The following is a 25,035-nucleotide window of genomic DNA, read 5'->3' as shown; positions in this document are numbered from 1 at the left end:
TTTAAAGCTCTCTTTCTCCTCTTTCTGGCGACACCTAAATCGTCGCTCTACGTCATTTAATTTTCTTTATTTTCGCGATTGAAATCGCGGCCACGGCAATTTCAATCGCGAAAATAGCGAAAACTAAAAGGCGTAGGGCAACGATTTATATATCATTGGAAAGAGGAGAAAGAGAGCTTTAAAATGATATGCATCTTTCCATAGTTTCTGCACTGCTCGGAGTCCCTTTAATGTCATCAGTGGTTTAAATGCCGACTCCACTCAGTGGAATTGCATCAGTGGGTACAGAAGGGGGGAGTGCAAATTAGATATGGATGCATGGCTCTGTCAATATACTCCACCATTCAGCATATTTAAGTCCTAAACAGAGCAACTGCTAGATCCCACAGACCACGCCCTCGCCCTACTAGAGGAAGTTGTGGGGTGATTAATCAGAGGTGGCTCAAAAATCAACCATCACTGAATAAACTCTGGTACAGAGGTTTCTGCACATTAACATTAGCTCCTTTCTTTTCCCACTGATTTGCTTTAAGTGAACATGTCCTTTCATATAGGACTACTGCTGCTGTAATATTGCACTTTTACAATGCTGAACCAGGGGATAAAAATATAACTGAAATTATATAGAACAGAAATCAGAAAATATTAGTTTATAAATAATGCAGATATATTATGAAAAAAATATGATTGTACTCATAATACATCTGAGGTATTTCCAATTTAAATAAAAACTCATGCTAGTTCAAGCTTTCGACTCATTCCTGGAATTTGCAATAAATAAACAGCTCTATATAAAGTTTGCTTTTGTTGTTTTTTTTTTCAAATTTTTGTTTTTTTCTGTAAACCCAAGTAGTGCACACTACTCCTGCAAATATCTTTTTCTTTTTACAATAAATACATGAATAGAGTTTATTTCAAAAGTGTTGAACATGGTTCACGTGTGAGGTTTTGTACACATCCATAAAAATAGTTTGTTTTTCCCCCCCCGCGAATTATGTTCAAAGTATTATGTACAAGTCCTTTAAAAAAAAAAAAATAGTTCATAACAGACTTGTAGTAAACAGATTGCTGTGGCAGTATTCCATCCAAAAAGGCATTAATCCATAGAAAGACCAAAAATATAATGTATCCATGTAAATCATAGAAACATTGCAAATTTTTAGACGTTATTGAATGTCTCTGCAATATGCCACAGGGATAAAGTAATCCAGAGATCACGCTATAAGCGACTCAAAAGGAGATGGCGATTTTAAGGCATCTTCTAAGTATTGATTGTCACCAGAGGATTCTGAGGAGCTAATTAAAGATTCCAAGAAGTTTGCAGTAGTGTCCATTGATGGTGGAAATCCAGGAACAAAAGTTAATAGACACTGCTGGGAACCAAAGTTATCATATTCACTTAACGAATTGTAAAGATTTCCAAAATTGTAATCTGCTTCATCAGGCAGATCAAAGGTTTCCGAAGAAAGGCTGATATCCATATAGTTTTTTAAGAGTGGCTCTCCTTGCGTCACAGTAGAATCAGTAGAGCCGGCCACAGATACCCCATTGTCCGAAAAGCAATTTGCACCCTGGTTTGCATTTTCATCCATGCACTTTGAAATGTTCAGTAATGAGTCTGATTTTTCTGGGCTATAAAGTGACTCGTAAACTTTGTCACAGAAGAAATCTGTACTATGAAAGAAACTTAAGTTGTCCTGGCAGTCACTGCTGTTTTCCTCGTACTCCGAGTCATTGAAATGAAGAATCCTAGCAAGATAGTCTTCCTCGAAATCCGGTTGGGATTTATCCGATGAAGCAAGTTCATAAGGCCCTTCAGAAGATTCACTCTGAGAAGAAGAGCTGGAACTGTCTGTTGTGTCACTGCTACAACTGTTCTCATTGCCTGGTTCTAAGTCCATATTGAAATGATAGGAGGAGGAAGAGTCATCAGAGCTTGAGGAATTGGTGGTAGCTGTAGTGGGAACCATCCTGTCATCTACTTCTTCCTGATCATCATCATCGTTGTCCTCTACTGATGAGCTCTCAAGTGTGTCGAGTTGCTCACTGCAGGTTTCTTCTGGCTCATCCTGCCCTTCGTGATTCTGATTTTTCTCTTCAAGCTCAAGTTTCATAACCGTATGGATAAAATGAGTCTGTACCCGGGATGAATTGAACTCTACTCTTCCAGTAGGGTTTCCACAACAGTCTTTTGTACATCCACATGGAAAAGTGGAATGATCCCTCTAAAAAAACAAATAAATAAAGTGTTATTCAAAGTTTTAGTTTGGTTTGCTTTAGAACCCCAGTCATCCCAAAATAAACTTTTTCTGTTAGTTGCTGCCATCACAATACAGCTGGATTAACAGAATTAGGTCTATGGGTAGCAGCAAGGCTTGCTGTTCCTGACATGACTTGCTTGCCCAATCAAAACTCAACAGATCAGACTGGCCATGGTGGATGTCTGTCTCTTATTATTGTAAGGCATGGTTATAAGTGTACTGACTGGTCAGATTGTGGCCAAGCTTTAACCCAACGTAATAGGTCTATGGATGGCCTTAAAGGGAACCTTAACTGAACGGGGGGTATAGAGTTTTACTTACCTGGGGCTATTACCAGCCCCCTGCAGCAGTCCTGTGCCCTCGGCGCCGCTCTGGAATCTTCTGGTCCCCCGCTGTCACTTAGTTTCGTTTTTGACGACTCACCAGTCGCCGGCCGCCATGCGTATTATTGGACGCATTGACCAATGCAATTAGCGCCATTGCGGACCGCAACGCGTACAAAAATACGCGTTGCCGCATTCCGCACGAGTAGATATGCGGCAACGCGTATTTTTGTACGCGTTGCGGTCCGCAATAGCGCTAATTGCATTGGTCAATGCGTCCAATAATACGCATGGCGGCCGGCGACTGGTGAGTCGTCAAAAACAAAACTAAGTGACAGCGGGGGACCAGAGGATTCCAGAGCGGCGCCGAGGGCACAGGACTGCTGCAGGGGGCTGGTAATAGCCCCAGGTAAGTAAAACTCTTTACCCCCCGTTCAGTTAAGGTTCCCTTTAAGGCACGTACACATATCCAATTATGATTGGCCAATCACAGACCAATTTTACCACCTCCATGTAATATGAGGGCCAATACTATGAACAGGTTGTGTTGTAAGCTCTCATACAGTGACTGGCCAATCAAAATTGAATGTGTGTATCAGGCTTTTGGCAGAACTTCCCAACCCCATCCTCAAAGCCCTCCAACAGTACTACTTGTTTTGTAGAAAACCACAAATATTCACAGGTGAGGTAATTAATATCTCAGCAGAGCTGATTTCCTACCTATAGATTTCCACAAAACATGCACTGTTGGTGGTACTTGATGACAAGGTTGGAAAGCCCTGGCCTAAGCCAATGTAAACTGAGAGATGGCAAGTAGTTCCTCTTAAAACCAACTTATTACTATAACAGAATAATAAAACTAACTTTGCATTATATAACATTATATATAACTAATATAAGCTTAGGTGAGGGAGGTGTGTGCGTGAACAATCATTTATTGCCTGTTTTAGGGCAGACTGCCCATCCATCTATAAAGGGAAACAAAATGTAAGATTACAGGTTCTAAATAGGAAACATATAGTAAGCAGGATAACAAGGCTGCCATTTTTGCTACCATGTAAAAAAAAAAAAAAAAAAAAAAAAAAAAAAAAAAAAATGCTACTTACCTGGTTAATCCTCTGCCACTAATGCATAAAGAGTCACTGACCCAGAACGATCAAGTGATCTGACTCCAAGTCAGATTCCACTAATTGCATGACTGCCACTACTGAAGCTAAAAGATATGACAGCCAGGTAACAGACATTTTTTAAGTGGAAATAAAAACGGCAGCTTCCATATCTGGCTCACTATAGGCTTGCTTCAAGTAAAACAAAACAAAAACTAATAAAACCACTAAGTATGAGAAACAATGCTAAAGAAACAAATCCATTAAGGCCACACTAACCTGACATTTAATTCCTGCCAAATTACAGATGCACGTTTCTGGATCACAGAAGTCCTGGCAGTCACACCCGCATTGTTCTCTAGACTTCCGAATTTCGTTAAGCTCATGCTTTTCTGTTTTGTCAATCTTCTTTATGCCTTCCGCTTTCAGCAAAGCTCTCCGTTTCTTGGGAGGATACATGCGGGGGCTGAAGCCATCTTCAATCTCTGCATTGGTCATGTCAATATCTTCATCACAGATGTCATCTATGCTGAGGTTATTGGCCTTTTCTGATTCTATCGTACCGTTCATCGTATACTGCGGAAAACAGAGTAAAGTGTAAAGGTAACATAAAAACATCAGTATTTTTCATTTTTGCGTCATGCGATGACCAAAATAACTCAATGCATATTAATAGAGCCATGGAAACAAACGTAGAAAGTTTATGAAACTATGCTGCAATGGCATACAGAAGTTAAAGGCCACCTGCCAAGAACCGACAGTGGTCAGACTAGTGAGATTTCTTGGGATTGGTTACTAGAAGGTGCAGCACTGAAATCAGCGATTGCTGAACTTTATTTTGTTTTTATTTAGCACTGTTGCCTTCCAAGAAGTTTGGAGACATTTTTCTTTGGAGTTCGGGTCTTAAAGAGTAACTGTTAGCCCCCAAATTGAAATTTAAAAAACACTATTGCAATGTTTTATTATATAAGTGAGCCAAAAAGCCAATGTACAAGTTAAAAATCAATCTAATTTTGTTACTATGTAACCTTTTCCCCCAGCTCCGGACGCAAGCCGCATATCAGATACTGTAGCATGCAGAGCATGCCTATGTCTGGCCGACCCCCCTCTCCCCCCCAGGACCAGGTGCCAATATATTCTCCCCACCGCAGCTGACCGCTCTGACACGGAGACAGAGCGGCAGCACTTCCAGAGCAGCACCGCAGAGCAGCCGCCGCCGAGTCACATGTGAGAGAATCACATGTGAGAGAGATGCACGGCGCTGGCTGCTCTGCGGTGCTGCTCTGGAAGTGCTGCCGCTCTGTCTCCGTGTCAGAGCGGTCAGCTGCGGTGGGGAGAATATATTGGCACCTGGTCCTGGGGGGGGGGAGAGGGGGGTCGGCCAGACATAGGCATGCTCTGCATGCTACAGTATCTGATATGCGGCTTGCGTCCGGAGCTGGGGGAAAAGGTTAGATAGTAACAAAATTAGATTGATTTTTAACTTGTACATTGGCTTTTTGGCTCACTTATATAATAAATAAAACATTGCAATAGTGTTTTAAATTTCAATTTGGGGGCTAACAGTTACTCTTTAAAATATGCTCACTTACTTCCTGTAAAGTGCAAAGTCCCGCCTCCTTAAGCAGACACATGGGGTCTACTCTAGAGCAGGAATATGTAGCCTTGTATCTGTTCTTCCTTCTTTGGGTATCACGTGGTAATGTTTGTAAAACCACTTAGACCCCCAAAAGTCCTTGTGTCATACCCCACAATATATACCAAAAAAGCATGAATCTCCCAGATCAGGAGGTCCTGTTACAAATCTAGGGGCTTAGGGTACGTACAGACATACGATAACGATCGTTCGTTCTGAACGACGAACGATGTTAAAGGAGGTATCGGCCGATGATCGTTTGAAGAAAGGCTACTTTGAACATCGTTCGTGTACGAACGATCTTGGAACGAGCGTTGCGTGCGCAACATGATGTATAAACTGATTTCAAACACAAGTGTCAAAAAGAACTGTTTGAGCATGTGCAAAGCTTTGAGAACGAACGATCAACGACCGATCGTTGTACAGACATTACTTTTTGAACGATGGTCGTTGGAAAAGATCTGGCAGAATTGATCGTTCTTTACCAACGACATATCTCGGTCGGTCGTTTTAATGATCGTTTGTGCACTTTTTACAAACGATCGTCGGGCAATGCCGTCGGTAACGATCGTTTCAAACGACTATAGTCGCATGTCTGTACGCACCCTTACAGCTTGACCGTGGGTTAAAATTGCTTTCGTATATAAAAATCACTGAACAGTCAAAAACACTGTCGGAAGTCTATAATTCCGAACAGGTCCCTACAGACATTTCAATAGAAATTCACGCTCATCAGTACTCACCATGTTCTTTAATGCCAGTAGTTTCTCTTCCTTTAACCTCGCTTTTAACTTCTCCCTTCGTCGGGTCAGCTGCTCCGCAAAGAACTCTTCCATAGTGAACTGCTGGCTGTAGCTGTGTTTCCGCCGCATGCCAAGGGTGCACCCTCCTCTGCTTGGCACGCTGGTGAAGCCTTGGCATCGCTGGAAGTAAAACACCACCACCTGATCGAACTGCACTTTGTTCTTCTTTTCAAGTTTTGCCTTCTTTAAAATTGATACAGCTGTAGGGAGCACGCAAAAAAAAAAAAAAGTTAAATAAAATTGTTTTAAAAACAAAAACAATACAGTCCTTTTAAAAGTCAATGAAATTAATAGTCAACAGTTCCACTGCCAGTCCGCACACATAGGACCGGTGGTACATATGTCTGATGACAGAACACGCGGAGTTTCTGTTTTTATTTTCGAAAGCAGATCCTTCCATTGATAAGAGGTTCATTGACTACACTTTCATTTTCCCCCTTCTGCTTTCTCGTGGAGCATAAATCACCAAAGTTGTGTCTGACCTATCTAATCTATTCAGCTTGAAAAGATAGCTGTCTGAGCTTCTACTAACCACTCCCTTCCCCATCCACTACAATGGTGCTTGGCAGGCAGCTCTCTGAGGGCCCTTTTCCACCAGCGCGTTTGCGCTGGCTGAATCGCAAAACCGCAAACGGCTAGCGATTTTACAATCGCTACGGTTTGCTTTTTAACATAGGAATCGCGGTAGGTCATTTCCACTACCGCGATTCGCTTTTGTCGCGAACGCGCGGCGGAGCGATAATTGCCGCGATTTTGCTATGCAGTGCATAGCATAGCAAAATCGCGGCCGCAAACGTCGGGGGAATCGCCGGTTTTGCGATTCAGCAATCGCTAGCAATCAGCGTGAACGCTAGCGATTGCAGGTGGAAAAGGGCCCTGACAGGGGAGAGAGAGAGAGAGAGAGAGAGAGAGAGAGAGAGAGAGAGAGAGAGAGAGAGAGAGAGAGAGAGAGAGAGAGAGAGAGAGAGAGAGAGAGAGAGAGAGAGAGAGAGAGAGAGAGAGAGAGAGAGAGAGAGAGAGAGAGAGAGAGAGAGAGAGAGAGAGAGAGAGAGAGAAAGAAATAAAAAAGAAATTGCAAGGCGTAAAAATGTCATTTCTTCACATTCATCAAAATTTAGAGAGATGGCTTCATTAGTGAAGTGTTCTTTCTCCTAATATTGTGATTTTACACTGGGTAATTCTTCAAAATCGTGGCCAAGCATGCTGGTTCACACGGAGCTGAATGGAGATTGTTATGCCAACGTACTAGATTTCCATTGCTTAGGACTATGGCAGGTGAAAATATATTAGGAATACAGATGTCACCAGCCCACATTTGAGCGCTTCGCCAAGTAAGATACAACTCAGCCATCCACTTTTGTAATTTTCATTTAAATTACCACCTGCTCGCCTTCCACTCTCCATAGGACAGAACTCTTGCCCTTCCCCTCCACAGGACAGAACTCTTGCCCTTCCCCTCCACAGGACAGAACACTTGCCCCTCCCCTCCACTTTCCATAGGACAGAATGATCTTCATAGCAGAGAACTTAACAGCTCACTTGAATGCTGATTAGGGGTAACTTGTCACCTGAAGACATTGCTGAAGATCATTGCAGGCAAAATTCCCTGTGTGTACATAGCTTTACTAAGCAAGTCCCCTTTTTCCAATAAGAGCAGACCAGCAGACTTGCATCTGCCAGCTCCTCTCTCATTTGTACTTTGGCCATACATAATGTTAAACAAGGCTAAACAAGCTACATTCTTCCAAAAGAACTTAAAAAAAAATACACTCTACTCATCTTTCCTCAAGTGGTCATTTAAATACGTGTTTTACAAATATTTGGTCCATTACGATTTAGTGCTAACATGTTTCTCATCACTTGAAATTTGAGCTAGATCGCAAAACCAAACAGAAGGATTAAATAACATTGGGAGTGCATTGACCGCGAGAGTAATGTACAAAGTGTACACTCAGAAATCAGGAATTCTTTTCACTGTCTAGATTGGAGTACTGTACACCGAAATCTTACTGGCTGGTGCAGGTTACTGCACGATGGCAGGAGGACTTGTTAAAATCAGCGTTAATTACATTTCTGCCTAACTGATGGAAATATGCAAGACTAAAGACTCAAGTCAGTAGGAATGGAGGGGGGAGTCCCTTTCAGAGCAGAGCACTCTGCAGCAGTGTGTGCGCTGGATTATATACCATAAAACTCCAGAATGCAAAGGGGGAAAGTGCTCTGTGTGTTTATTCAGGTGTTGGAGAGTTGACATCTTTACCGCTGCAGCCACGGAAACTATGTGGATTATTTAAAGACCAGTTTACAGTCGTATCGTACAACAGAGAGAGCATAAGGCCTTAGCTGTGGCTATGCACATCCCTACCTCCTATCTATAAGCGCCCAGCATTTAACAGGAGTTCAAATAAAGTACTGGCTTATCAGCAACATGCAAATGACTCTGTGCCAGGCAGGTGGTGGTAAATAATAAAAAAACCTACTGCAGATCAGGTCCTGTAATGCATAACAGCCAGCAAGATATTAGCACTTCCATCCTGCTAAAATCATACTAAAGGGAAGGCTGTTCTGATTTATTGCTGTGGCCTCACTGAAAACACTGGGACAGATGTTATGCATAGTGAGCTCATGGATGCTGACCCACAAGGGAAGCTGTTGCCTATAGCAACCGGACTGTCTAGAGTGAACATCAGACTGATGTTGGAAATCATGGAAATTAAGTACAATAAGTCACCATTATCTCCCTAGGTGTACAGCCCAGCACCAAACACCTCTTTTTAAAATACTACATTTGAGTGTAAAAGGCGCTGGTGTTTTATTGTTGTCATAACTAATTTCTGCCAAATACTCGGTGCATTGCCATTTCCTTCCTGGGGTTCGCCTTTAATTTAAATACTGTACCAGATAGCAATACAAACTTGTGTTCAAACGCCCCCCCCCCCCCCACACACACACACACACACACACACACACTATCTAAAATGAAAATTTCCTGTTGAGTGTCAGTTACTTCCTGTTGGTGGTGGCAAAAAATAAAAATACTCCCATGGGTGACAAACCAATGGCAGTAAATTAACACCAGAGGCCAACACCATAACCTACTCTACCCAAAACTTAAAAAAAATAATTTATGTCCAGTCCAGTCATGAGGGTTTGAAGGACACCTGAACTGAGAGGGATATGGAGGCTGACATTTATTTCCTTTTAAACAATGCACATTGCTTGGCAGTCCTGTTGATCCCCTGCCTCTAATACTCTTATCCATAGACCCTGAAGAAGATGCAGATGCAGATCGGGTGTTTCTGACTGAATTAGCCACCTGCTTGTTTTGGGTCTGTGATTCAGACAGGCAACCAGTATTGTTTAAATTGAAAAACATATGGCAACCTCCATATCCCCTTTTGTTAAGATGTACTTTGTGAATTATACATAAACCCTTCTTGGTTGCTGTGAACAACAGCTGCAGCGTTCGCCATTGTAATATTCAGAAGTCAACTCCCCATCAATGTGCATTATGCTATTCGAGTCAATCTACTTACGGGTGTAATCCCTAATGATTGGCCGGGGGCTGTAGTTGTATTCGTCATCGGATTCTCCTCCCGAGGAGGTGGCCGACGAAGATGGAGATGATGAAGAGGAGTATGTGGAGTCATCTTCCACCGCCTCGTACTTGCGTTTCAGTAACCCGCTCATGGCTGTTGGTTTCATAGACCTATATAAAAAAAAAAGGCAAGCAAATGAATTATTTCTCCATACAATAAAGTTAGTAAAAAAAATAAAAATATAATAACAACAACAACAACAACAACATATAATCACATAGCCTTACAGATGTGTCTATTCAATACGTATCGCTTTAAATACAGGAATTAATGCCAGCTTGTAATAATGCTGCAACTGCTTCCTGTCACTTCTCATTCAGCTCCAGTGAGCTCATTTACCGAGACCAGAAACGGTAGTGAAAAAATAAAATGTGCCTGGATTTCTACACATGATTTCCATGCTGTAGTTCCCTGGGGAATCACGCAGGAGGTTCTTACTAAATCAGAAATGCTCGAGGGGGAAGAACGGGGGAAGTCAGATTAAGGAAAAAACCCCAAAAAACACACGCCACATAGAAACCAAGAATTTTCTTTTCCCTAAGAATTTTCAAGCCCCAGGATACGTCAATGAATAGTTCTCAAGCAAGGACGTTCTGTGCCTCCGATCACAGTCTACGCTGTCTCTCCTGGCTGTTTATGCGGACATCTGCCTTAACAAGGGCACGTTAACCTCTCGATGCTCAAGAATAATAGCAAATAGTCTAATGCCATAAACAAATACCCACAGGCAATGCCCATCGCGTCGTGGTTGGGATAAGTACACATCCAGGAATGTAGACGATAATATCGCTATCCGCTTCAGTAGGAAAAGAAGCCAGCTCAAAGAATGAAATGAATCCACTTGCTTGATCACGATTCTAACACACGCTTACGAGATAGCAGTTTAATATTAGCTCTCATGTAGGAGGAAGCTCGCGCAGACATCACGGCACAGGCATTATTTGGAAAAATGACTCAGGGTGACTCAGTAGTCTGCCTGTGTGTTTATCGGTAGACGTGACAAGCGCAGAGAGCCTGACGAGGAAAAGCCAAGGAACTTTTTACTGCTCAGCTAGTAAGCAGTGCTGACGTCAGTGCCCTTGGCTTGTAGTGACGGAGAGGGGCTGAGAGGAGGCAGTGCGGAGGTTAGCAGCCGACTGGCAGTGACATCACTCAGAGGGGGCCTCTCACTCCTGACAGAAGAGAGTGCTGACTGTCACAGGATAAGGTCAAGTAGTACACTAATACTACTCATGCAGCACCTACTAAGTGTGATGCATAACTGCAAGCATCATTTCCTGTAGTCCAAATAAAGAAACTGCAGGTCTATTAGTCATATGGCTCTGATTCACGCAAGATGCGTTCCACGTATTTATTTTTTACAACGTTTTAGAGAAATGTAGCTACCCTGGGATTTTATTGCCATCTGTGGCTCCTGAGATTAAATATCACTCTGATTGCCTGGTAAGCACATCAGATCATGCTAGTATATAGACATAGGACTGTGTCCATAGCTAGCAGCAAATGCTCATATTAAGCACCAATATTGCCACAAGTTAAAGGGTTTCCCCATGTTTACACGGAAAGGGAAAAACGGAAAAAAAAAACCCACAACATCTCTATTTCAGGAATTTGAAGGGGCTACATTACACCAACAGGTCTATGTAGGAGTTTCCCAGATCTTGCTCTTGATAGGCTGTACGATGAGACTTGAAAACCTGCCTATCACTGTGTCACCGAGATAGGAGGCATCACACCCAAACGCTGCATTTATGCTAAAACATCTTCATACACGAGGATCTCTCCTCAGACGGAATATAGAGATCAAGTCAGCAAACCAGCCAGCATATAGTTTTACTTCCTTCTTTGTGCAGACTCCCAAACCAATGAGAAACCGGCACAGAAGTCATGGCCTGTTGCCATGGCATCCAGCAAGTTTAAATTTCACATTTACCGTACTTTTTTTTTTAATAGCAGCCAAAGCTTAGAGACACTATTTAGTAGCGTTCAGTTACAAAATGACTACCATAGTAAGGTTATATAAATTTTATAAAACAGTAAAAACTTGAAAGGTGTTGCTAGCCCTTAACCTCCCTGGCGGTACATTAAAAACCGCCAGGGGGCAGCGCTGCCGTTTTGCTTAAGTCATGTAGCGAGCCTAGGGCTCGCTACATGATAGCCGCTGCTCAGCGGCATCCCCCCAGCCCCCCAGGAAATCCCGTGGCGACGGGGCGGGATGACGTCTAAGGGAGTCCTGATCCACCCCTTAGCGCTGCCTGGCGCTGATAGGCCAGGCAGCTCAGGGGTCTGGGGGGGGGCTCTACGGCGGCACGGATAGCGGCGATCGAGTGCGGGGCGGCGGCAATCGGTGTGCTGGCGCAGCTAGCAAAGTGCTAGCTGCGTCCAGCAAACAAAAAAAAATAATTACGCAAATCGGCCCAGCAGGGCCTGAGAAAACCTCCTGCGCAGGTGGCCAGGAAGGTTAAAGAGGAACTTTAACGAATGATTGAACACAATTCCGTTCAGCAGCAGCCTATAATACCCTCCCTTCCCCATAAGAAACCTTTACCTTTTCTCAAATAGAGCATTAGGGACAACTATATTGCTGATATTGTGGTGAAACTCCTCCTACAGTGTAATGTCACAGCCATGGCCCTGACCGTTTCATGCCCATTTATCTTGTCTGCCAGCAGTAAAGATGATGACCTGCCCTCTCTCGGTAGATTGAACAAAATTAATGAATTACACAGCCAATATCAATCATTTCTTGATCTAGCTTCCATTTTTTTCCTGCAGAACCTTGCACCTCTGCAAAGCGGAAGCCTTTCCTCCGGATCTAATCAGTGCTGCTCCCCATGCTTTACTTCCTGAAAAATATTGAGTGCTATTAGACGGGGTAGCAAATAACATCGGCATCAGCAAAGGGACACTTTAACCTAACCAACAGCGCTGGGCAGGTGATTAAAGCTGAATTAGTGCTATATTTGCAGAGTGGGAAAACAGTAAGCTGGTTAATTATTTACAAGTGTGTTATGCGAGACCTGCTGTGGCCCTGATGCCTCGTTTAATGTACAGCAAGCAGAGAACCAGGGACTGCGGTTTCAATTATAATACACAATAATAATGCATTACCCATCACAGCAGACAGAGGGTTAATAAAACTTGCCAACAGCCTCAGCACCACTGGGGCCAGGAGTGCCCATAGCAACTCAATAATTCAACACTATGCTATGATGACTTTCCGCTACCCTACCTATTGCACTAAGGCACTTCTACGTAGGTGGCTAGGCTGGCTCATGAATCCCTTATCGTTTCCACACGTGCTACTGAAGATATGTTATCGGACAGGACACTGCAGCATGTAGAATATGTAATTAATGCTATCAGCAATCCTGTAGTCTAAACAAAAATACATGATATTCATAGCTCATTACTGCTGACAGCTGATTGGTGTTGTATAATAAAATATGAAATTACTTAAAGAGGAACTTTGGCCAAGGACTGAACTTCATCCCAATCAATAGCCGATACCAACTTCCCTACAAGTAATCTTTACCTTTCCTCGAATAGGTCATCAGGGGGGTCTGTATGGCTGATATTGTGGTGAAACCTCTCCCATAGTGTGAGGCCATGGTCCTGACAGTTTCGAGTCTGTGAACCTCGTTACATTGTGGGAAATAATGGCTTTTTCCAACTGCCAAGCAAGCAATATCTCCCTCTGTGCATAGAACTCCCAGTAAAGAACATTCCACACAGATCACCCTGTAAGTCAGGGAGAGGAAATATTTTACAATGGGCAAACCCTGGCTAAATCTATTCATGAATATTGTAAAAAAAAAAAAAAAAAAAAAAAAAAAAAAAGCGCAATTTTATTAAATTATGTAATACACACTACAGTTCCTTTTTAAGACAGGTACACCACTAGGCACTCCCACACAATTCTTGTACAATGCCTGAAGACATTTACAGAGTCCTACTACCAGTTACTCCCTCCTGCTTATACCACCATGCTGAAAGGGCAAAGTTCAAGAGTTTAAGCACTGCCATTCATAGATTGGCTGCTTTGTGTGTCTCAGCAGCAGTCTGCACATCACTGCTAAAGCAGGCTTCCGGCTGCATACAAGTCACAACCACCCATCTTTGTACTGAATTAAGTGCTGCAAAGCTAGTGGCGGCATTTCCATCAATTTCTGACCAATTTTCTTAGAGATCTGATCAAGTCAGTAGAAGATCAATAATTTCTTGTAAGCTTTTCAACAAAGGATATGTCAATTGTTAGCAATACCACTTGCCTATCCTCCTAATGACAGGATTGCTTCAACAGCTGGACTAGCATAGCCTGAAGTCTACCTCTATAGTGTGTATGTATATTTATAATACATGACCACAATACTGATTCATCAGTAACTAGCCTTATTTGTCCTGATTAGAGCAAGTACTGCTATTGTTAAAATAATAATCGCTACACAGCCTTACCTGGTGTGAATAAGGTCAATGCCGCTGACCTTACAAATCCCCCAGCATCTAATAAGAACGGTCTGGGTTTCTGAGGCTGTTCTGCAGTTGTTGCTCACTGAATTATGGATGGTAAATTGCTGCCAGATGTTTGGTAAAGTGGCTCTAGACTGCACTAGAAAGCCTGTTAAGCAGCTTTGCTCGCTGGGCTGCTACAAAGTGAGTGCGGTGTGAAACTGTCAGAGGGAGCCAGTGGCCAAGAGTCACACGAGCTTTGTGTGAAGAGGTCACCTCAGGACATCAGGGCCTGAAGTAACAGCCATTTCAGCTCCTATTTTAGCGGAACGCCTGATGTCCTGCAAGGGCAGCATTGTTCCGCTGGGTGATTAGAGCAACGCTGCTCGATATTTGGCGCTTCTACAACAGCAAGGGAATGGGGTTTTTTGCAGCTTTTGCTTACAAAAGAACAAGGAACAGTAACCTGCTACAGAGCACAGTGGCCTGAATTCTGTGAAATAAATGGATCAGATTTGAAATAAAACATGACTGTGAATGGCAGGCTTAATATGATCTTTTTACGGCACTCCTAAGCCAGCTAAGTGAATCAAAGGGAGCAATTGACGCCCAATAACTGAGAAAATGCCTTTTAGTGTTTTTGTTTTTTTTTTGCATCTGTCAAAAATGGTAAAAATACATATTGATGATGTATACAACAGTTACCGGACTGAGTAAAAAGGCGGTCATTCAAAGAACAATTGTAGTGAGAAGGCATTCATATTTGTTTCCTTTTAAAAAATACCAGTTACCTGGCTATCCTGCAGATCTCTTTGGCTACAATAGTGTCTGAATAACACCAGAACCAAGCATGCAGCTAATCTTGGCAGGTCCGACAATGTCAGAAACACCTGATATGCTGCATGCTTTTTTGGGGTCTATGGCTTAAAGAATTAGAGGTAGAGGATCAGCAGGACAGCCAGGTAACTGGTATGGCATAAAAGGAAATATAATATGGCAGCCTCCATATCCCTTACAGGCCTTCATCTACCTGAGATAAGTCAGGACCTGCTTCATAAACATAGCACAGGCATTGACATGTCTTTGCCCACATGGGCACGCATTCAGTGATGGGGATGGTTACTGCCAAAATGACCAATATCAGTCATTTTGCCCAATCCAGTGTTCTCCCCAAAAAGTTTTTCCAGCCGGGTGGCATGAAAAAACAGTCGGGTTGGGGGAGAATGCATTGTCGGCACAACTCTGCTTCCAGCATAAGAGTCAGATAAGGAGGCGAGCCGATGATAGTCGGGTGGTCACCAAAAGTAGCCGGGTGGAGCACCTGGCTAAAAGCACCTGAGGAGAACACTGCAATCCATCTGGTGGATCGAATCAGACGACTGTTGGGCAGATATCGGGAAGTCGGCTGTGTATGTACAATGCTTTTACGACATTGTTCTACAGAATGCTTGCTTGGTCCTTTCCGCGCACAGTATTTAAATGAGTAGATCGTTTACAATATTTGTGTGCTGAAACCGTCGTTGGAAAGACTTGCTTGTTTTGGTCACCGGTAAAGTAGTTTCTGCAGAGTTGGTTGTTTGTAGAGAACGTATTTACGGACTTTGATTGATCAACTGTTGACCGACTAGTGGCCCACACATACTACGAGCAAAATCCTACGCAATTCTTCACTCATCTGAACAATGTTGCGCCTTCATGCTCTGAAACCAAAAGTCGATTCTGTGTTGATCAAAATCATATGAACAGTAGCCGATTCTTTTACGATTGACCAATATTTTCCATCCTCCCCAATCGAGTAAAATGGTTGATTTGACCAGATATTTGGTCAATTTCCATCTACCATGCAGAATGGAACATACCGGTAATCGATTCTCCTCCAATCCAATAAAATAAATCTTTCCACAACACTTTCTGATCAGTAAACAATCGGATTGGGGAAGCCAAACCAGCATACATACGCAGTGTTCTCCCCAGAATTTTTTTCCAGCCGGGTGGCATGAAAAAGTAGCCGGGTGGGGCGAGGTGAAAATGCAGGGCAACTGTGCTTACAGCATAGGAGGAGGTGAGCCAATGACAGCCAGGTGGTCACAAAATCTAGCCGGGTGGAGCACCCGGCTAAAAGAGCCTGGGGAGAACACTGCATACGTGTACAATGGCTGTCCCACTTCCTTCCCATTTTTTCTCAGCAAACTGTTGGGCTTCCTGCTATATTGATTGGTCCATAATTTATTTATTTTTTTTGCCAGTGACCAATGAATATTTGCTGCCACACCTGATCAACAACCAAGTAACCAATGGTTTCTGGTCAGAAGACATTACCGAACAATCGACAATCTGACCCTTTTAGTAGGAAGTTTATGAGAAACTGTCCACTATGGGAACTTCTAAAGTCGTTGGTACAAGGACCCAACTTGACAAAATCGCTATAACTGCCAATGTTGTCGTCAGGGAACAACCGTGCACACAATTTTTTTTCCACAGAGACCATTACAAACCATTCTGGGTGAGAAAAAGTTGAGACATTTCTGAAGATTTAGTTATGATATTTGTACTTAATTCTACATAAAACCTAAGTCACCCCAGGCCAGCAGAACGCACATAGCATCTCTTCACAGGACCCGCATCACAGCTAACAAAAATAAATTCTTGAAAATAGTAAGGTAGAAAAAGAAAAATATATAGAATGCTTTTTTATTCAGCCGGTGTCAACGGCCAGCATTCTGCTACACACAAGGGCTATTTAACTTTATTTTATTCCAGGTTATTAGAAAAAATAATAATCTGCCTCACTTGCCACTGCCAAAAGACATTCTGTTCTTGGCTCAGCCATGTTACTCATCTATTTTACTAAAAACAGCTTTTTGAACAAGTACAAGAGCCGATGGACTAAAACCTCAGGAATTCCAGTCTGGCACCGCCACTCCCACCAGGCGGAAGGCCTTAAAGGAGCAGAGCCACAAAAATAAGACATGAATTCTGCGAGTGACAGTTTTGCAGCTGATAAACGTTATCTGTGGGTGAGCAGATTGACAGAACTAGCACAGTAGCTCTTAAAGTAAACCCTGCAAGCTGTTATGGTGTCCATAAGCAAATCCATATTACGGATCCTGATAAAAAAAAAAAATGTAAAATATGTGATTATCGATTTCAAACAGGTAGAACCCCATTGAATAATACCACAATGATCAAAAGGGTACATTTTAATGAGGGGTCAAAAATGAGATTTTTCACAGTCAGTACAAAAGAATCCATATAGAATCCACATCTTACCAAGGGAGAACTGCAGGTGCTTATGATGAATCACAAATGTACTTTGATCTCTCAGCTGTGTCAGCTGGCTGCCTTGGCAGAGCAGCTAATTTGTAAACACAGGGTGTTAACCCTATGTCTGCTTCCCTGAAAGCAGGAAGTAGACACTGCAGATTTATATCAGCTGTTACAGATAAAATGTTTTCTTTAAAGATTATGCTGTTGCTTATCTTTTAGAGCAGAGAGGAAGTTAAGAGTTCAGGTCCACTTTAAATTCAAGAACTTCTTGGGGGTCTTAATCTAATAAATGCGAACTAGAATCTGGTTTGCATTGGTAACCCCTTAATTTCTGACTGAAGTTTGATAACATTATCTAATTGGTTTATCTGGGAATAAAAAAAAAAAAAAAAAAAAAAAAAAAAAACACATCCCATAATATCCTCTAGTCAAAGCTAAAAAACATCACTTGTCAAGCCAATGAAAACAGTTCCTTAAAATGTGACCTTTGGAAGAAGGGACCACCCTAAGTTACACCGCTCTGCCAAGAACTCCACACACATTTCCCTAATAATGGGCGTGTGCAGGGAAGATGTGAGGCAGGGTTATTCCGCTGCCTTCTTGTTATCAACAAATGCTTTCGTATTTTCCTTGCAAGGAAGAATGTCAGGAATGAGCAGCTCGCTGTCCTATAAGGCAGTAAACAGGCACAGTATTACATAGAGGACACAAGTCAATTACAGAGGTGACTTTACACCATAGTATGCTTCCAGCATTGCATCCATGAGCACAAGGTATTAGGCCTTGAACAACTTGTTCACATTACAAATAGCTAGCGCAATTGCAAGCACTGAGCGATTTTAAAATATCTTTTCCCTGCGCTTTGCGCCTTGAAAAACGCTTTTGTAAGCGCTTTTGCTGAGTGATTAATTTTGACACTTCCTAATGTCAGGAAGTGAACTCTTGTAACCGGAAATTAATAAATACATTATTCATTAAAGTGCTCTGGAAATCGCAATTCAAAGGAGCGATGTTGCTAAAAGGGTGAGACCCCACTTGTGTCCACATTAAATGCCAGTGGTTTTACGCGGATGAGTTTTCGCATTCAGTGTGTGTTTTCACGCGACTGCTGCTACTTGTAGCAGTCTATGGGAATCGCATACATTGCGAATTTACACAGTGGGGAATGTTTTTTTTTTTTTTTTTTAAACGTGAATGTTGCCACGGAAAACACAAAAACAGAAAAATTGCAACGCAAAATCATAAGCGCTAAACGATTGCGGTTTAAGGTGTGAACTAAGCTTTCAGGTGGCCATAGAAAATTCAATATGTATTCCTGATGTTGACATGGATTACCACCAGAGATGCCTATTTTTCTGATATGATGTCAACTTGGTTGCAATTTGCATGTAGTTCTACCTCGAACAATCAAAATAAAAAAAGTGTCTGACGATTTGGAATTAACCAATACCCACACGCGCTGAATAAACAAAAAATAGGCTTTTCCAGTTTAATATCAATACTCTTAGGGACAGGACACAAAGCTGACATTAGTTATAATTGTAACAGGGGTCCAATAATAACATGTATATCACTTCCCAGAATCCTCTGCTGCTGACAGTAGTGAGAAATCCATTGTGACTCATTAGCTTGCAAGGAACTCAGTTAAAATAAGCTGTAAAAGACCAGCATCGTATTATAAACATTTAAAGAGGTGTTTAAAAAACATTTAAACCTCAGGAAACAAGGAGGAGGTTTCCGCAGAGTACGCCTTCCTTTCTGAAAGGCAGACACCTGTTTACAGAGAGCGGAACAGACACGTGTGGCAGCCGTGCAGCACTCACTCATCATTGACATGCAAATCCAGGAGGAGGCCTGTGGAAGTGGTGAAACCGGTTCTGCCTGACAGGACATCCACCTCTAGGTTATTCGCTGCTTTATTCAGGCTGAAATTTGCAAACTCTGCACAGCAACAAACAAGCAAAAGAGAAAGCTGCTCAAAAGAAGCTAGCAGGAAAAAAAAAACATGCAGACTGGGATGTGTAAAGTGAATGTTTTGCTTGTAAGGAAAAACACTGGGCCTTTCTAATGCCCCCTTCACACTGGGAATCACAAAACATTAGCAAAATCACTAGCGTTTTGCAAAGCTATTTTTCACTGTACAGGAAAGAGCTTTTGGAGAGATTGCATTTTGCGATTCTAGAAGATTGAAAGAAAATCACTAAGAAATTCGGCATGCAGCAATTTTGTGATTTCAGAAAATCGCAGACGATCGCTGAGTGTGAACACTGCCATACACATTATGTTGCAGTACATTACATTTTCAAAACGCTAACGACCACCAGTGATTGAAAAGCGCCGGTAAAACGTCCTAGTGTGAATGAGGCCTAAAATCTGACAAACTTTGCAAAATATAAAAGTAATTCACAACTTTTGCAGGGGAAAGTCAGACCCCATCAGAATTGCTGCAACAGATTGGCAGCACCAGAGGATTTTCACCACCAGAGGGCCTCAGTGATAACAGCAACCACAAGACAATTTGTCATGGTGTTTTGCACATTCACCTTTCCATGACCTGCAGTAAACAAGTTGAAAAGCACACAGTTGCAGAAATACATCAAAACAAAAAAATAAATAAATCCCGATACCTTTTTGCAGATCTCAAAATGCTGCCTTTGTTTCGGTTTCTAAAATGGCTTTGGATCAGGACACTCAGTGTCCTTGCTTGCCTCACCTGGTCTATTGGCCTACTATCTTATGACATCTAAGATATCATTCTTGGATGGGGCAGGTGAAACCAGCTCTGGCTCCTCCCCCTGCTAAAAGCAGCATTTGTAAATAAAAACACAGCTAATCAGGTAAGTCTAGAGGGGGAGGGGAGGTTTCAGACCTGCACTTTCAGCAGCTATGCAAGCTGTAATTCATTCTGCCGCACTCTTCACGCAAAGAAGCCCTGCATAACAGGATTCAAGTAAAATATGCAATATCAGCAGCTGAAATTACCCTTTAAAAAACACCAGACTATACCAATGAAAGCTCCACCACCAGAAAATATCTAGCAATTATAGCCATGAATGTCTTTCAACACAAGGGAAGCATCTAAGCACCTCCCTAAAAACACAGATATAAAAGTTTGTCATAACTACTTCTTGTGGCAATTCATTCCACATTTGAATCACTCTTAGTGTAAAGAACCCTTTCCTAAATAAATGGATAAAAAGGTTTCCTAAGCCCTACTTAAACATAGGTATAGAATGTGGCATAACTACTTCCTGTGGTAATACATTCCACATTTTAATCACTCTTACTGTTAAGAACCCTTTCCTAAATGAATGTCTTAAACTTTTTTCATCCATGCGCAGATCATGTGGTGACCTTATTAGTACACTGAGACTGCAAACCTGATGCCAAATAGCTGCAGTATTAACAGGTAGGCAACAGAGTCTCAAGAGGAGCCCTATTAACATGTGAACGCGGCGTCCCGGCCTGCCAAGTAGGCATCGCTTCTCGCTAACACCTGGCTTACAAGTAGTGACAGCTGAACGCACCGTTACATCTCCGCATAGCCCAGAATGAGAAAACAAAACCGCTCTGTTCAGAAACTCTCTCCAAATATTTATACTGCACCAGCCCCATTCATGAATCAATGACGGAAATACAAGGAAGAAACATGCATTTCACACTTTGTTCTCGATGTGCTCCAGGTCTATCGGAACGAGCCAGACAGACCGTACTTCAAGTCGGCTGCATTAATCCAAATCCCACCATGCGACCCTAAATCCCAGCAGCTTGTCTCGGTGGATAGAAGGAATCGCAGTGACAGAACGGAAACAAAGGCTTGCGAGAACCACGGCTAACGCAAGCACAGCATCTGCTGCCATTAATTCCACACAAAAAAAAACTAATAGCGGTAATAATAATATTACATGCCATAGGCTCTGCTGTAGATTAGGTTATTACACAGAAGCAGGAAGGCTGAGCTATTCTCCCCCCCCCCCCCCCCCCTATATATGTGAGAGGCAGGCAGGGTAGCCTAGACTGCTAACAATACCTTCACTCTTCACAGATAAGAGAATTTTCCCACACAGCACAATATAGTCCTGATGGGGGAAGGAACCACTCACTCTACAGAGGAGGGGGGGTTCCATGGAAATAGCAGTGCAGGCATCTACATTATCTTACACAGGTGGGAGACTGGGATTGCACTAATGAATATGCAGAGATGATCATTTACATAGTGTTTTTGCTAAAAAAAGAAAAAGTCAATGTAAATTTGTGATTTATTCAGTACATATGAATGCCTATGAGTAAAGTAAATTATATAACGTTATTCTGCTAAGGCCCCATTCACACTAGAGCATTTTGCCGCGATATCAGCAAAATGCTCAAACGCTAGCTCTTTTTCAAAGCGCTAGTGTAATTGAAGTCTATGGGCCTGTTTTTATTTGAACGATTTGCAGGAATCGCCGCAAATCGCCCAGAAACGGCAAACGCGTAGCCTGCACCATTTTTAGGCAATCTCGTTTCAGTGCTATAGAAGCGCTAAATGCGATCGCCGCAGTGTTCAGTGATTTTTCCGCGTGAAATTGCAGAAAGATCACTCCTGCAATTTTGCCGGCGTTTTGAAAACGCAGGTGTGAACAAAAGCCTTATTATGAGTTCTAAACACTACACATAGCAGCAGGGCCAGAATACCCATTGCTATGCCCAGAGCCCACAGGAACCAATCAAATCCATCCAAGTTGATCAGGCTGCAATATATTAGTAGGTGGCTTTTGGTTTGTGTGACCGAGGGCTTGTTCACACTGCAGGCGTTTCCAGCATCTTTTTCATCCGCGTGCGGTTTTTAAAGAACTCCCCCCGACCGCGTGGACAATGAATGTCTATGAGAAGTTTCATATCAGCGTAGGTCATTCGCGGTGCGGCTAGCAAAGCTATGTGTGGACCATTTTTGAGGCGATCCCGTTGCAAAGTATAGGAGAAACGCAAAACGCTCACAAAATCGCTTTGTGCAGAGATTTCCTTCGCATTTTTAAGAATACATACATTGTATGTATTCTTTTCTGGGGCAAAGAGTTCACTTCCTGACTTGTGTCAGGGAGTGAATTTCAAAACTGTGTGGAAAATACAATTAGAAAACCGCTAAGCACAAAACAAAATCGCCCACCCAAGCGCCGGGAATCGGAAGAAAAGACGCCTCAAAAAAAGCCCAACGTGGATGGACACGCGAACGGAACGCAATGTGAACAAGGCCTAAGGGGGCCCACTAACTGTACAATTTTCAGCAAAGAATCGCTCAAGTGATTAGAGAAATGGGATAGGAAATAAAATGTCATAAAACATTGATTATTCCTCCCATCAATGAACCAATGTGTACTTCCTATGCGTCACAACAATTTTTCTGATTGAATAAACTGTCATTGAACGATCATTTTTAGGCTCGTTATATTTGGTCGCAATCGATTTGGGACATCAAGGAGGTTTATTTTCTGACAATCACTAAGGCGAATCTTCACTGAAAAATGTGGTAAGTGGGTACCTTAGCGCAGATGTATCCAAAAAAATTGAAACAAAAGTATACATGTATCCTATTATGAAAGGAAATATACACAGAGCTGAATCATCCAGAGGCACATCCTGGGCACATGCCTAGGGCTTGGTAAGAATGCAGGAGGTGTGGCCACAGGCCTAGTTAGTATCCAAGGGAGTGGCCAGCATTATCTCTGAAGTCACTGACTCCATCTCAGGGTAGAGAGGAGCTAAAGCTTCTAACTTGCAAGTGGCCCCATTTTACCCATAATGCAACGCAAAAAAAACATGTATAATGGCTGAGATAGTGACTGTATACATATAGACTGCATTCACACCACAAATTACAAAGCTCACCCAATACATTGGTTGCTGTGGGTTACTTAACAAGCTCCCCATTGTCTGAAAAGTATTAAGTCAGGTTGTTTTAACCAAATTCACCAAAAATACAAGTGGATGCTCCTGTCTATTGGAAGGCATAAATACTATTGCACAACGTTTCTACAGCCTGGAGAGGCTATCCTCAGTATATACCTATATTGCATAACAGTGTCACACTGCAATCCATAGTGAGAAGTAGCAACTACAAGCAATTAATAATGATTAAGGAGTTACACTCACAGAGAACCAGGGCTAATGAATAGCCAGCCAATGTTTTGAATGGGTTAATGCCCTGAGGGAGAGTTGAGCTGCCCCCATTCAGTAGAGATTCCCAGCTTCACAACAAGATCATTATCTCACCTCTCAGGCTAACGAGATATACTTCATTAACATCACTTAACTCGCAAGAAAGGTGAAAATGGTGAAATGTCTCATTGAGTAACTGGCATTTCCAGTCATGTTATTTACCTGAAATGCACTAGGCAAATAAAAAAAGTGTTAAAATAAATTCCTGTAATTTGGGAGGGAAAGATCTACAGATGAGTGAAGTCACTTCCAGCATAGCACAGCCCTGACTCACTCTAGGTCATTATTCCATCCTGTTCCCATTGCCAAAGAGAGGAGGCTGCTGATGTCAAAAGTTGTATCTACGTCATTTGCGCGCCATCCTCTATCTGCACAGTCCGCCAAAACTCTATAGCGGTGACTGCACTGCATTCCTTGCAAGTTCAGCGCTACAGTCCAGCGCCGATCATGGCTGTTACATGCTCCGCACTGCAACCGGCAACTCCGATCAGCGCGAGTCCCGTTATTATCACACCACTTGTACAGGGGACTTCCAAATTATTCACTTTACGTCTTTGGCCTTCACAAGGCAATCCACAGCAGAAAACCTAAAACATCCTGATTGATCATGATAATAAAAAATAATCAAAAACGTAAAGTAAACCATAAAACATCAAAAAACTAAAGACAACCAACTCAGCATAGCACTACATGCCAGATAAAGCAAAATGATAATCAGAGTGGGGATGCTTTTTAAATCCACTTCCCGCACTCTGCCACTAGAGGGCGGCCTCCGCTCGCTCACTCCGGTATGCAGTTATCGCACTCATAGACACCGGCTACTGGATTGATAGAAAGTAACAATCTAAGCAAATAATTCCGCTGAAGCCCCTGCAATGATCGGCATGCCAGCCCTGATTACACAGCATGAATACATCAGCATGTCACCCCGTCCCGCAGATCCGCCGCCTCCTCCAGCGGCTGCACTGTCACAGCTGACTGGGCTGCCCCCCGTTACTTTCCCTCCAGTGTGACTGTCCCCCAGCAGCAGCGCCCCGCTATGTGCCTTACCTGGCCGGGCAGATCCGGGGCTTGCGGTTAGATCCGTAGGGTGAATGCAGCTCTCATAGTCCGGAGAGGCTGCAGCACAGCGAGCGCTGGGACTGCTCCTCCTGCTCTGACTCCGCTCTCCAGCAGCACAGCCTTTTCCGTCAGTGGAAAACTCCGGGCTGGTGACGCAGGCGGTGACAAGGAGCCAGACAGCCAGCCTCCCAACCAGCCAGCCTCCCTCCCCTCCTCCTGCCTCTGCTCTACTACCCACACTCTGCTGCTTCCTGCTCTCCTTCTATGCACCTCCGGCCTCCTCCCTCCTTACAGCCAGCCAGGGGGGCTCCAGCACACAGCTAGGGACATGACG

The 25,035-nt window shown here is 42.9% G+C and overlaps 1 protein-coding gene across 3 annotated transcripts; it reads right to left on the bottom strand.

The window, feature by feature from the left end:
• Positions 1-203: 203 nt before the first annotated feature.
• On the bottom strand, positions 204-24,783 carry LOC137519662 (cysteine/serine-rich nuclear protein 1-like). Of its 3 annotated transcripts, none has more exons than XM_068238633.1 (5): positions 24,690-24,783; positions 9,666-9,838; positions 6,070-6,329; positions 3,970-4,266; positions 204-2,225 (listed from the first exon to the last, which is right to left on the bottom strand). In XM_068238633.1, exons 2-5 carry the CDS (start codon positions 9,832-9,834, stop codon positions 1,215-1,217), a joined length of 1,737 nt encoding a protein of 578 aa, XP_068094734.1. In that variant the 5' UTR covers positions 9,835-9,838; positions 24,690-24,783; the 3' UTR covers positions 204-1,214. The 3 variants fall into 3 exon arrangements, with proteins under 3 accessions (XP_068094734.1, XP_068094732.1, XP_068094735.1); XM_068238631.1 differs by lacking the exon at positions 24,690-24,783 and adding an exon at positions 23,914-23,987; XM_068238634.1 differs by lacking the exon at positions 24,690-24,783 and adding an exon at positions 10,454-10,480.
• Between the last annotated feature and the right edge of the window lie 252 nt (positions 24,784-25,035).

The sequence above is a fragment of the Hyperolius riggenbachi genome, chromosome 5 (genome assembly GCF_040937935.1).
Source record: "Hyperolius riggenbachi isolate aHypRig1 chromosome 5, aHypRig1.pri, whole genome shotgun sequence".
In the NCBI taxonomy this organism is placed as follows: Eukaryota; Metazoa; Chordata; class Amphibia; order Anura; family Hyperoliidae; genus Hyperolius; species Hyperolius riggenbachi.
Note: the sequence above shows the minus strand (reverse complement) of the source record. Positions and strands in the feature narration are given on the sequence as shown.